General features: G+C 39.1%; 1 protein-coding gene across 1 annotated transcript; it reads right to left on the bottom strand.

Moving 5' to 3' along the window:
• Nucleotides 1-254: 254 nt before the first annotated feature.
• Nucleotides 255-6313, bottom strand: LOC102537017 (probable G-protein coupled receptor 141). The gene is made up of 2 exons (XM_006198578.3): nucleotides 6197-6313; nucleotides 255-1177 (listed from the first exon to the last, which is right to left on the bottom strand). The coding sequence occupies exon 2, from the start codon at nucleotides 1140-1142 to the stop codon at nucleotides 255-257; it is 888 nt and encodes a 295-aa protein (XP_006198640.1). The 5' UTR covers nucleotides 1143-1177; nucleotides 6197-6313.
• Nucleotides 6314-12323: the final 6010 nt, after the last annotated feature.

Here is a 12323-nt window from a genome sequence, read left to right as displayed (position 1 = left end):
GAGTCTGGATGGTTGGGGTCAGCTTGTGCAGAGCTAGGATGATAGAGCATATTCTATGCTAATGAAGAACTGACAACAGTTTTCTGAGAAGGGAGGAAAAATCATTCTTCACGACCTTTTCCTGGTAGCAATTCTGGTGGTGAGTAAGAGCAGAGGATTTTTCAAATGTTGACGTCATGGAAGCACCCATTCAGTTGAAACTTTTTTATCACAACGGTGGGAAACTGACCACAAAGCAAGTGGCATGGGAATATTTAATGGATAATTCCACCTACAAAACACAGCATATCCAGGCAACAGACAGTAGTTAAAGCAACAAAAATTTCATTGTAGAGAATTAACTCAGACTTTTCTCTCTGTGAATAATTTTGAATGAAGTGTACCCGGAAGGCATGGTGGGGTACAAAACAGACAACTATTACTAGGAGGAAGAAGAAGCTCTTGATTTGAGCTCTGTACTCTTGGTGGGCCCACAGGTCAGGCCAAAGAGCCTTTGCCAGCTGAAGGATGACACCCGTCTGTATCAGAAAGAGGGTCACAACCGTTGTCATCAGAATGACAATCATGGAGTAGTTCAAGGTAATGAATTCCCTGCGATTGAGGTCTTTGTAGAACTCAAAGCATCGTTGCTGTTCTGAGTAACTTGGGTCGATGCCATACTGTAAAAAAAAAATGAGCAAAAAAATGACGCTACCCACCATCCAAATAATAATGCTTAAAACCACCGCGTGGTGCTTTTGGAACTGCTGCATTTGGAGTTTTTTAAAATAGATGAGCAATCGGAGTATGATGATGGCCACATAGAAAACAAACGTGAGGTACATATGACCATATATTATGCTGCTAACCAATCGGCAGGTAAAGGTTCCAAACTCCCAGACGACTAAGACGTAATAGCTGAGGCGGAAGGGCAGGCTGACCAGGAGGATCGAGTGCAGCACTAGGATGTTGAGAACGATCATGGCAACCACGGATTGGCTATTCCTTTTGAACATCATACATGACATTGTAACAGCTCCAGCGGTGCCTCCCAGCAAAACCACGCCATAGACGGTTATCAGAATTGTCCGGCAGTGCGCATCACAGTGGCCTGGGTCTCTATTCGAAGCGTTGGATAGGGTGGTTGTATTCATCGACTCCATGTTTTACCGCAAGATGCTTAAAGGACCCAAAACCCCTAAATCAAAAGTTTTACAAAATTACAATGAGTATATTGAAACTGTTCAGCAACTGCACATTAATCGTATTGAGTTTCCCCATCCCAGCCAATTATTTACAAGCCTAAAACCGAGTCCGCAATAAATATTGCCAGACTCCATTTCATGACCCAAACATATTGAAGAGACTGAGATGAGTGAAACGAAATCACAAACGTAATATTGTCTGAATATACAAGTTGTAACTGTGCATTCAAGCATTCATTCCATTAACACGTATGTCTAAACTCACTTACCAGGGTGGCACTTAGCATAAGGCATGTTAGCCTCTGGCATAAAATTTAAGGAAGGGCTAAAAACTCAGTAATCAAAATTAAAAATATTTTAATGCAATGCTTTTAATCAAAATTAATGCAAAAATTCATGATGAACAAAATTAATTTTATTTATTTATTTATTTTTAATGGCGGTACTTGGAATTGATCCCAGGACCTCCTGCATGCTTAGCACACACTCTACCACTGAGCTGTACCCTGCCCCCTGAAAAATACATTTTAAATAAAGGCAGGATCAGGATACACCCAGAACACACGTTCACATCAGATCTGTTAAAAATCGTCCCTCCTACTGTCAAGAAGTCCAATTTGAAACCTCCCGACAAATAAAAGTCCAGGACTGGACGGCTTCACTGGGGAAATTCTACCAAACATACAAAGAAGAACTCATACCAGTCCTTCTCAAACTCTTCCAGAAGATTGAAAAGGAGGGAGTACTCCCAAACTCATTCTATGAAGCCACCATCACCCTGATACCAAAACCAGGCAAAGACACTACCAAAAAAGAGAATTATAGGCCAATATCACTGATGAACATAGACGCCAAAATCCTCACCAAAATATTAGCAAATAGAATCCAACAACACATAAAAAAGATTATACATCATGACCAAGTGGGGTTAATCCTAGGGACACAAGGGTGGTTCAACATATACAAATCAATCAATGTAATACATCACATCAACAAGAGAAAGGACAAAAACCACATGATCATCTCAATAGATGCAGAAAAAGCATTTGATAAAATTCAACACCCATTTATGATAAAAAACACTCACCAAAGTGGGTATAGAGGGAACATATCTCAACATAATAAAAGCCATATATGACAAACCTACAGCCAGCATAGTACTCAATGGTGAAAAACTCAAAATCTTCGCACTAAAATCTGGGACAAGACAAGGATGCCCACTATCACCACTCCTATTCAACATAGTCTTGGAAGTCCTAGCCACAGCAATCAGGCAAGAGAGAGAAATAAAAGGGATCCAAATTGGAAAAGAAGAGGTAAAAGTGTCACTATATGCCAATGACATGTTACTATATATAGAAAACCCTAAAAGGTCCACACAGAAACTACTAGAGCTGATCGAAGAATTCAGCAAGGTAGCAGGTTACAAGATTAACATTCAAAAATCAGTTGCATTTCTTTACACTAATGATGAATCAACAGAAAAAGAAAATAAAGAAACAATCCCCTTTAAAATAGCACCCAAAATAATAAAATACCTCAGAATAAATCTAACCAAGGAGGTGAAAGAATTATACACAGAAAACTATAAACCATTGATGAAGGAAATTAAAGAAGACTTTAAAAAATGGAAAGATATCCCATGCTCTTGGATTGGAAGAATCAATATTGTTAAAATGGTCACACTACCCAAGGCAATCTACAGATTTAATGCAATCCCTATCAAATTACTCAGAACATATTTCACAGAACTAGAACAAATCATAATAAAATTTATATGGAACCATCAAAGACCTAGAATTGCCAAAACATTACTGAAGAGAAAGAAAGAGGCTGAAGGAATAACTCTCCCAGACTTCAGACAATTCTACAGAGCTACAGTCATCAATACAGCATGGTATTGGTACAAAAACAAGACATATAGACCAATGGAACAGAATAGAGAGCCCAGAAATGAACCCACAAACTTTTTGTCAACTCATCTTCGACAAAGGAGGCAAGAATATACAATGAAATAAAGACAGTCTCTTCAGCAAATGGTGTTGGGAAAACTGCACAGCAGCATTTAAAGCAATGAAGCTAGAACACTCCCTTACACCATACACAAAAATAAACTCAAAATGGATCAAAGACTTAAACATAAGACAAGATACAATAAACCTCCTAGAGGAAAATATAGGCAAAACATTATCTGACATACATCTCAAAAATTTTCTCCTAGAAGAAATAAAAGCAAGAATAAACAAATGGGACCTAAGGAAACATACAAGCTTCTGCACAGCAAAGGAAACCGTAAGTAAAACAAAAAGACAACATACGGAATGGGAAAAAATTTTTGCAAATGAAACCGACAAAGGCTTGATCTCCAGAATATATAAGTAGCTCATACAACTCAATAAGAAAAAAATAAACAACCCAATCCAAAAATGGGCAGAAGACCTAAACAAGCAATTCTCCAAGGAAGACATACAAATGATCAATAGACACATGAAAAAATGCTCAGTATCACTAATTATCAGAGAAATGCAAATCAAAACTACAATGAGATATCACCTCACACCAGTCAGAATGGCCATCATTCAAAAATCCACAAATGACAAATGCTGGAGAGGCTGTGGAGAAAGGGGAACCCTCCTACACTACTGGTAGGAATGCAGTTTGATGCAGCCACTATGGAAAACAGTGTGGAGATTCCTCAAAAGACTAGGAATAGACTTACCATATGACCCAGGAATCCCACTCCTGGGCATATATCCAGAAGGAACCCTACTTCAGAATGACACCTGCACCCCAGTGTTCATAGCAGCACTATTTACAATAGCCAAGACATGGAAAGATCCTAAATGTCCATTAACAGATGACTGGATAAAGAAGAAGTGGTATATTTATACAATGGAATACTACTCAGCCATAAAAACCAACAACATAACGCCATTTGAAGTAACATGGATGCTCCTGGAGAATGTCATTCTAAGTGAAGTAAGCCAGAAAAAGAAAGAAAAATACCATATGAGAGCGCTCATATGTGGAATCTAAAAAAAAAAAGCAAACAAAGCATAAATACAAAACAGAAATAGACTCACAGACATAGAATATAAACTGGTGGTTGCCAAGGGGGTGGGGGTGGGAAGAGATAGACTGGGATTTCAAAATTGTAGAATAGATAAACAAGATTATACTTTATAGCACAGGGAAATATATACAAGATCTTGTGGTAGCTCACAGAGAAAAAAATATGACAATGAATATATATATGTTCATGTATAACTGAAAAATTGTGCTCTACTCTGGAATTTGACACAACATTGTAAAATGATTATAAGTCAATAAAAAAAGTTAAAAAAAAGAAATCCAATTTGAGATACTCTAGAGAAAGACAATGTAAATTACATGTTAATTATCGTAAGAACGTGTATCAGACATTAAAAAATATTCTCTGTCAACAGCTTTGGGGCAAGAATTAATATATAATGTACTATTACCTGCACTCTTTCCTTCTTCCATAATCTAAATATTTTCCTGGCCTGATGTGTTGCACTTTGGTGAAGAATTGCGGTTTGAGGGTGGGTATCTGTTTAGTTCTCATTGAGGTTTTTCAGGTACAGGTATATACATGGCAGTGATTCTGTAGCGGAAAGACAGCCCTGGCAAAGTACCTTCCTGCGTCTAAGTGCCACTCTTTGATTTAGTCGCTGAGAGAGTGCACATGTGTCGCCTGGCCTCATCGAGCTCTAGCTGTGAAATGCGGAAGGTCACACTGCCTGCATTACTGGAAACTTAAGTGAGTCAGTGTGCTTCAGACAGCTTTATAACTGGAGGATAAAAAGCCACATAAAGCTAAGATTCTTAAGGTCAAACAACCAGAACAAAAAGCCAATATTTACCTCTTTCTCCTTACTCTACATAGGGGCAGATACAGTTATGTTACATAAAATCGTTGCTGCGTTAATAAGTACTTAATGCATATCTGACAATTTTTAAAAATGTCCTTTGATTAGACAGTATGAGACCCAGGCATCAACAGATCAGACTTTCCTCTCTGGAAGGGTCCGTCTTCATTTTCTTCATGTATCTCCTGCCCATGTGGCCAGAAGCAGAGTTTGAGTGTTTGCATCGGAGGGAGAAGTTACTCCATAATGAATGCCTCAATAGCTTAGAATTTTTCTTCTGCTACTATGGAATCTTCTTAGAATAACTGAATTTTTGTTTACAAAAAATTTTATTGAAACAGTCATATTTACAACTCTCAAATAAGATTTTATTGTAATTTTTAAAAATCATAATTTGCATAATAATTTAAATATTAATGTGCTGAAATATGCATTTTAGCAAAGTACATATATATAAAATACGTAGGGCTTACATACTTTTTGTGTGAAACAAAATAGTTTTATATGACTTATGAACAACAAATATGACACTACTGACTTGGTTTCAAAGTTTTGGTGGTCCTCAAGTCTAAGCAGACAAGATCAAAGTTTGAAATTATTTTAAAGTAATGAAAACTTAAAATAATTTATCAGTTCCATGGTTTAAATGGACAAAACTGCCAAGGCAGTGTGACTTTTGGGAATAGGTTATTAGCTGGCTAATAATGGGACAAATACTTAACAATGAAGTTGGCTTGTCAGTTGCAAATATGAGAATGAGAAGATCTATTTTGCCTGTATAAAGACCTAACAGATTCCCTGACATGGACTAGGTCATCAAAGTGCCAATGCCATGTCCCCTTCCAAAATGTAAACAAAGATGTTTCATACACACAAGATGCCATCCCTTTTCCATTACTTCTCAGACTTACCCTACACATATTTAAATGCATAGGAATAAATTCACAAGGAAGAGAGATGTTGGATGATCACTTTTCCTTTCTCTCAGGACCTTACCCTTATGACCACTGCCCCCACCCCCTGCAATTTCGAGATATTTCTTAGCTCATTAAAACCAAGTCCTGAAATTTCTAGATCTGCTTTCTATACAGAAACATTTAAATGACTACCCAAACTACTTACTTGTTCTTTTCCTCTTATGATGTGCTGCTGGTGGAAGATTCCAGGCACCCTGGTCATTTGTTGGTGATCTGCATCAGGGGAGGTAATAAGAGCAGTTTGCTAGAATCAAGACTTCACTTACAACAACAGTCAGGAGAAGTTCCGGGATGAATAATGAACTGGGGGAGAGCTCACTCTGCAGACTGTGGGTTTCTGAAGTTAAACAGTGAAGACGGAGAACCCAGATAAACCATCTGGGCCACAAACGGATGTTTCTCTCTTCAGCTAGTGGTGGAACAGATTCAAAATCATTCCTCTATGTTAAGACTTCCATTTTCACTATCAATGACTTATTTGCAATCATTTTTCTTATTAACATGAAAAACTTTAAAGAGTGTTTTTGTTCCCATTGCTCTTTCTTACCATACTTGTTTTATCCCAACGTTTCATATTCAGTATAAGAATGACCTGGAGGAGTCCTTTCTGTGAGACTTTCATTTTCTCATCAGTAAGCTCAAAATATTTCTATCTCTGGCTTTCAAATTCCAAAGACTCCCTTCTCTCAATACCTGCCATTTGGAGATAGGGTTCCTTTTGAAGCTCAACCCTCTGATGATGTAACTGCCACAGGAGGGGCTCGTTTTGTTTTTCTCAGAAGTCTTACATTTTCTTATATCAATCTTCTCACTTCCTGTTCTAACTGCATAGTCATCTTTAGCTCTGCTAAGACATCAGAGCGTAATTTGGAGGATGTATTGGGTTTCTTACACCTAAAGAGACCCATGGCAAGCAAATCCAGCCCCAAGTCATATTACTGCTCAGCTGCAGGACTTCAAAAGGACCAACTCTCTATTACCTGTAAAGCAAGCTCATTATGGCCTATATTTAGGTAACAATTGATAAAATTCTCATTTGCTTTGGAAAAAATAAATACCATCCCCACCCTTGACATCTGTTACACGATCATCCAACAGTGTGTGTGGCCACAGAGAAATAGAACAGAATCTAAACATAATAAAACCACATGCTTAATTATTTCAAGAAAAACTCTCAATTGGAAGATGAGATTTCGAACTCTTACTGTCAAAAGCAAATTTGTACCAACTCAACTCAGCTGGAAAAATTTCCCATGGAACAAATTTTTCAACCAATTTTAAATATTTCTCCTTAAATCAAATTATTTCAAAAATACGAAGTCTAGGTTATAGGCCTGGATTTTGATATATTATCTGGTGGGCATCATTTTTCAGGTAAAATGTGTTTCCTGGAATCTTCAGGATAAAATACGTTCGCATAGAAAGCATGCTAGATTTAGGGGTTGCTTGTCTGTTGCAGGACTAACTGGGAAATAAGTTACATGTGACCAACAGCGGAGCATAAAAATAAAACTTGGCAAGAGTTCAGAACTATGAATAGCACACAAATTTATTGTTCATGCTGACAGCATAGTGACTTCAAAGTACTAAGATGTGTGTATATTGTACTTAAAACACAGCTAGAAGAATGTACACATTCAATATTTTCCCCCTATACTCAGAATTCATCCCTTTTCATTCAAGAGTGCCAAGATTTTTAAGAAAAATAATAAAATCTTAATATGAGAGCTTAGACACCACCTTGTCTAGAATGTACAACCCTATTATTTAACAGATGAAGCCACTACAATTCAGAGAGTTTAGGAAATTACCACGAGGCCATAGAGCTAGTTAGATGGCAGATAAGGATTAAAAAAAAACACACACACACACATCCCCTATTCCAAGCTTTTGTGTCCACTGCATCATGATACACACCTGGTAAACTTGAGATAGTCTCTTGCAGACACATGAACAATCAATGGCTTGATTTTCCACCTTCTTCTCTGTGATGTCTGGAATCTAATTTTTGGGAATGGGCCTTAATCTTTAAGTAGAAGTATAATTTAAAATCCTAGAGAATTAAAATTCTTCTTTAAATACAGTCTTCCCACACCCTGTCCCTGCCCCAACACACACAGACCATTAAAGTAAGACATTAACATTGGTGATAAGCCTAAGTTCATTTTCAGAAGACAAAGTTCCTCTGTCCTCTGAAGGAGCAGGTCCAAAGCAGGTGCTCCTGGAGATGTCACCTTCTTGACCCTTGTCCTCTTCCACCAGAGGTACCATTTGAGATGGCCATTGGTGGGCCGTCCCTGATCCTGGAAGAATGGGGTAGGGGGCGCTTGTCTTTCTAGAGTTGCAAAATTGCTACTGTGAAATGTCCTTAGGAAAGTCTAACAAAATCTACAGCTGTGAATTCTCAAACTGTTTACACTCTTAAGTTATTACTCAAGACACGGAAATGCCAGGTTCGGTACCCTGTCTGATCCAAAATGCTCAGAGGCTAAGCCAGCCTAGATACTCGAGGCAGCACCTGGGTCCTGGACATCTGCCCACTCTGGGCACCTGCATCTGAAGGCTTCACCATATTCCAAAGAGTCTTGTCTCTATTTTAGGTGACTGTGCTTCTTACCACTATGAAGCATCCAGAGCATGGAGACATCCAATCAACAATAAGAAAACATTTTGTTCAAGATAAACTTTTCCTATAATCTCCTTTTTAGTTTCAGATCATTAAATGCTTTGTATCAATCTTCTCATGTGCCTTAGGGTGTCACCTGATATCACAGTAAAGCTGGTTACTTCTTTGGAGGTTACTGTACAATGCGGTTTATTGTTTTTCCCTTCTTTATTCTATTCTTTTATGAAAGGAAGGTATTATTTCCTCAGAGCACAGGAAAGGAAATAGTGGTTTTACTAACACTTGATACACACTAGACCAAAGGATGAGATGTAGCTCAGGTCAATAGATTAAATTCAATTGCCTTCTGAAATAATAATAATAATAGTTTTTTGACATCCAGGGAGACTTCAATCAAGATATGATTAACAAAGTATCTGATTAATATGTCAAGGAAGACTTCGTAAAAAGTCACCAAAGTAACCTTCTTCAAGGTATGATAATATCCACAAGCTGTTCTAGGATATAAACAGGTGTGTATTGCTATAGTGATTTAAAATGAAACTTCCTAAGCATTGTTTCTCAAGTGTTATCGTGCTTATGAATCACCTGGTGATTTGTTAAGATGCAGATTCTGATTCAGTAGATCTGGGGTGGGGCCTGAAATTTTGTATTTCTAACTGGCACCGAAGTGATGCACAAACTGCTGGTCCCTCGGTCTATGCACCATGGACCACCACTTGGTGTAGCAAGACGCTACACTACACTGTTCAATATGGTAGCATCTTGCACATGTGACTATTTCAATCACTGTAAACATTTCACTTCCTCAGTCATGTTAGCCCCATTTCAAGTGCTCAATTACAGCAAGTTCTATTGAAAAGATTCACTAAGAGAACCACAGTTTGTTAAGTAATTCCTAGTCCCCGTGATCTCACCTCCTTTCTTTCCTAGCTATAGGCTGTCAGCTTTTATGTGGGGAGGAACAAGCATTGGTTGGATAAGCAGGTATGTTTGAACCTGGGGGAGATGGGGCAGAGGAGAAGCAGGAAGAAGAGTTGTTGAGGGACCCAAAGAATAAAGAGATTTAAAGAAGGGTGAGGTCAACCGGGTCAAATGTTGCCAAGAGAACAAAGAAACTAAGGTTTGAAATATGTCTGTTGACGGTGAAGACGTGGACAGAGTCAGAGGGCAGTGGTTGATGGACTAAATGATTAATCAAGGATTGTTAATGATGGAAGCTTTTTGCGTATTTATATGATAAAATTGTAAAATGCTAGTCTTGGACCACAAAGGAGGCTGACCATGAGGATGAACTGGTTTTGAATTTTCAAGTCAAAATGGGCCCTATGGTGACCTAGTTCATGCTTTGACTGTTCGAAGAACTCAGATAAATATCGCTAGCTGTCAGAGATTTCAGTGTCTCCAGTTCTTAGGAACCTATCTCAGGGCTTCAAAGAAACCTCATACTTCCTTCCAGCTAAGTAGAAAAAAATAATAACTTTGTCTTTATTACACCAGTGATTACAGAATGCGTTGCGCTTTTTTTTTTTTTTTGCGAGCTCTGGTTAGGATGAAGAGCAATTTCACTAATCACCTTTTCCTCAAAATCTCACCAGACCTTTAAAAAGAAACTCTCTTCAAGGAAAGGCCAAATCCCAAGGGATTTTGCCAACTGAAATCTAACACCTTGTTCAGAATGTGAAAAGTAGTATTAATTAGGTTCTCAGGCCAGCCTCCTTTTCAAGGAAATAAAACTTCTTGCAATTACATTAATTTCCCTATTATTTGTAAATTTTAAAAAAAATACAAAAGCTTTTAGAACTCGGTGATGGCCAAAGCTGATTACATTTTCCTGCTGCGGCAGCAGAAAGACCTATTCAGGGAGAATGGCGTGCACTGCACTTGAGGGCGGGCAAGGTTTAGTTTCCCAGGGGCAGGGCAGAGCCTCTGACACTCCAGAAGAGTGCCTTCTGGATTGCTCCAAATTGCTAACAGACCGTTGTGTCATTGCATCATGCGGTGGCACAGGAAGGCTAACACAGCACTTGAACTGGACTCCTGAGACCCGTGGGACAACTGGAGTTTGAACTCCGATGGGCACCATGTAACTTTGGGCAAGCCACAGAATCTTTGAATCCCTTTATTTTTAAAATATTGCAGCATATAATTTTTTCCCTGTCCTAAGCGGTGATTTTTAAAGGAACCAAATGCAAAACTGACAGATACATCAAAAGCATCTTGATTTCCTTTTTTTCTCACATTTTTTATTGATTTATAATCATTTTACAATGTTGTGTCAAATTCCAGTGTAGAGCACAATTTTTCAGTTATACATGAACATATATATATTCACTGTCCCATTTTTTTCTCTGTGAGATACCATAAGATATTGTATATACTGATTTCTTAATGATAACTGTACAGTGCTGACCTAGCTCATGCTCCAACCATCCTAAGTTAACAGATAGGATTTTTCTTTCCAGGAATTTAAAAAAAAAAGTATGAGTCTCTAATAATTAACTAATGGATTTCAGGCATGTGGATATTCACTGGCTCAGTGAGGATTTAGGGATATCGTAATTAATTAATCTGGGCTGAATTTGGGGCACTGGGGAGAAAGACTGAGCCAGGAAAAGTGGAACCAGGGAAATGGACTCCAGTCAAAGGGTTTGCCCCATCGGGGCAGCTGAGCAGTCCAATGGTGTGCTCAGAGAAGAGACAGATTCGGCAGCTTCAACCTGGTGTGAGGGGCAAAGAGGAAAGAGGAAATCCAGGTGGGTAGAGGCAATGAACCAGGTGTGCTTATTCGTGCATGGACCCATTCACAGGGCAGTCGGGAGTAAGGCAGAGCTTTCAGCTTTCACCTACGTCAGAGGTAATCATGCAGCTAATTAACATGGTGCTTCCTGAGAGCCTGTGGGTAGGTGGGGCCAGGCAGCCATTTACTTTCAACAAGCCACCAGGTTATCCTGATTTATCTTGATGCAGTTCTTCAGAGGACCACTTCCAAGGAGGGCATGAACAGGCTTTACCCTTCCAGAGGTCAGGGTAGCACACAGAAGGGCTGGAGTTCACTTTGGGACCATATCCCTGGAAGGAAGCCAGGGATACAAGGCTTGCGAGAAGAAATGGAGCAGGCAGCAGACAGGTAGGTAGCAAACGTCTAACTCAGTAGCCAGGTTCACTGCATACATATTGGCAAAACATCCTGCCCCACTTCCTGCTCTGATTGTGGTCTGAGAGATATGACCCTAGAGACAGGGCTGAGGCAAGGCTGAGAGGCAGATCAGAGTCTGAATGACTCTAGTTTAGCCTACATCTGGTTTTTCTACATCTAGTTTAGCCTCACTGTGTGTTTATAACGGGGTGGTTTCTGTCTCCAAGTAACACTACCCATACAAGTGTCTTGAATGAGATGAGAAGTTTTTTCTCTCATGTTATAAGAGTTCCAGGGTGAGTGGCTCCAGGGAAGGGTTTTCTCGACACCCAGAGATGGTAGAACTCTGGGCTGGTTTCCCTGTGAATCTCAGGGCTTTCCCCTCATGGTTACAAAGCGGTGGCCATTGTTTCCATTTTCAGGTCCTCACACAACCTTACGGAGAGGCAGAAAAAGAAACTGTCTCCTCCCACTGTCTCTTTTTATTGGGGAGGGGGAAATATTTCT

Source organism: Vicugna pacos, chromosome 7, assembly GCF_048564905.1.
Source record: "Vicugna pacos chromosome 7, VicPac4, whole genome shotgun sequence".
Classification (NCBI taxonomy): domain Eukaryota; kingdom Metazoa; phylum Chordata; class Mammalia; order Artiodactyla; family Camelidae; genus Vicugna; species Vicugna pacos.
Note: the sequence above shows the minus strand (reverse complement) of the source record. Positions and strands in the feature narration are given on the sequence as shown.

What these genes read in the sequence shown, in the direction of transcription:
- LOC102537017 (XM_006198578.3), bottom strand. Translation starts at nt 1,142, where the DNA reads ATGGAGTCGATGAATACAACCACCCTATCCAACGCTTCGAATAGAGAC.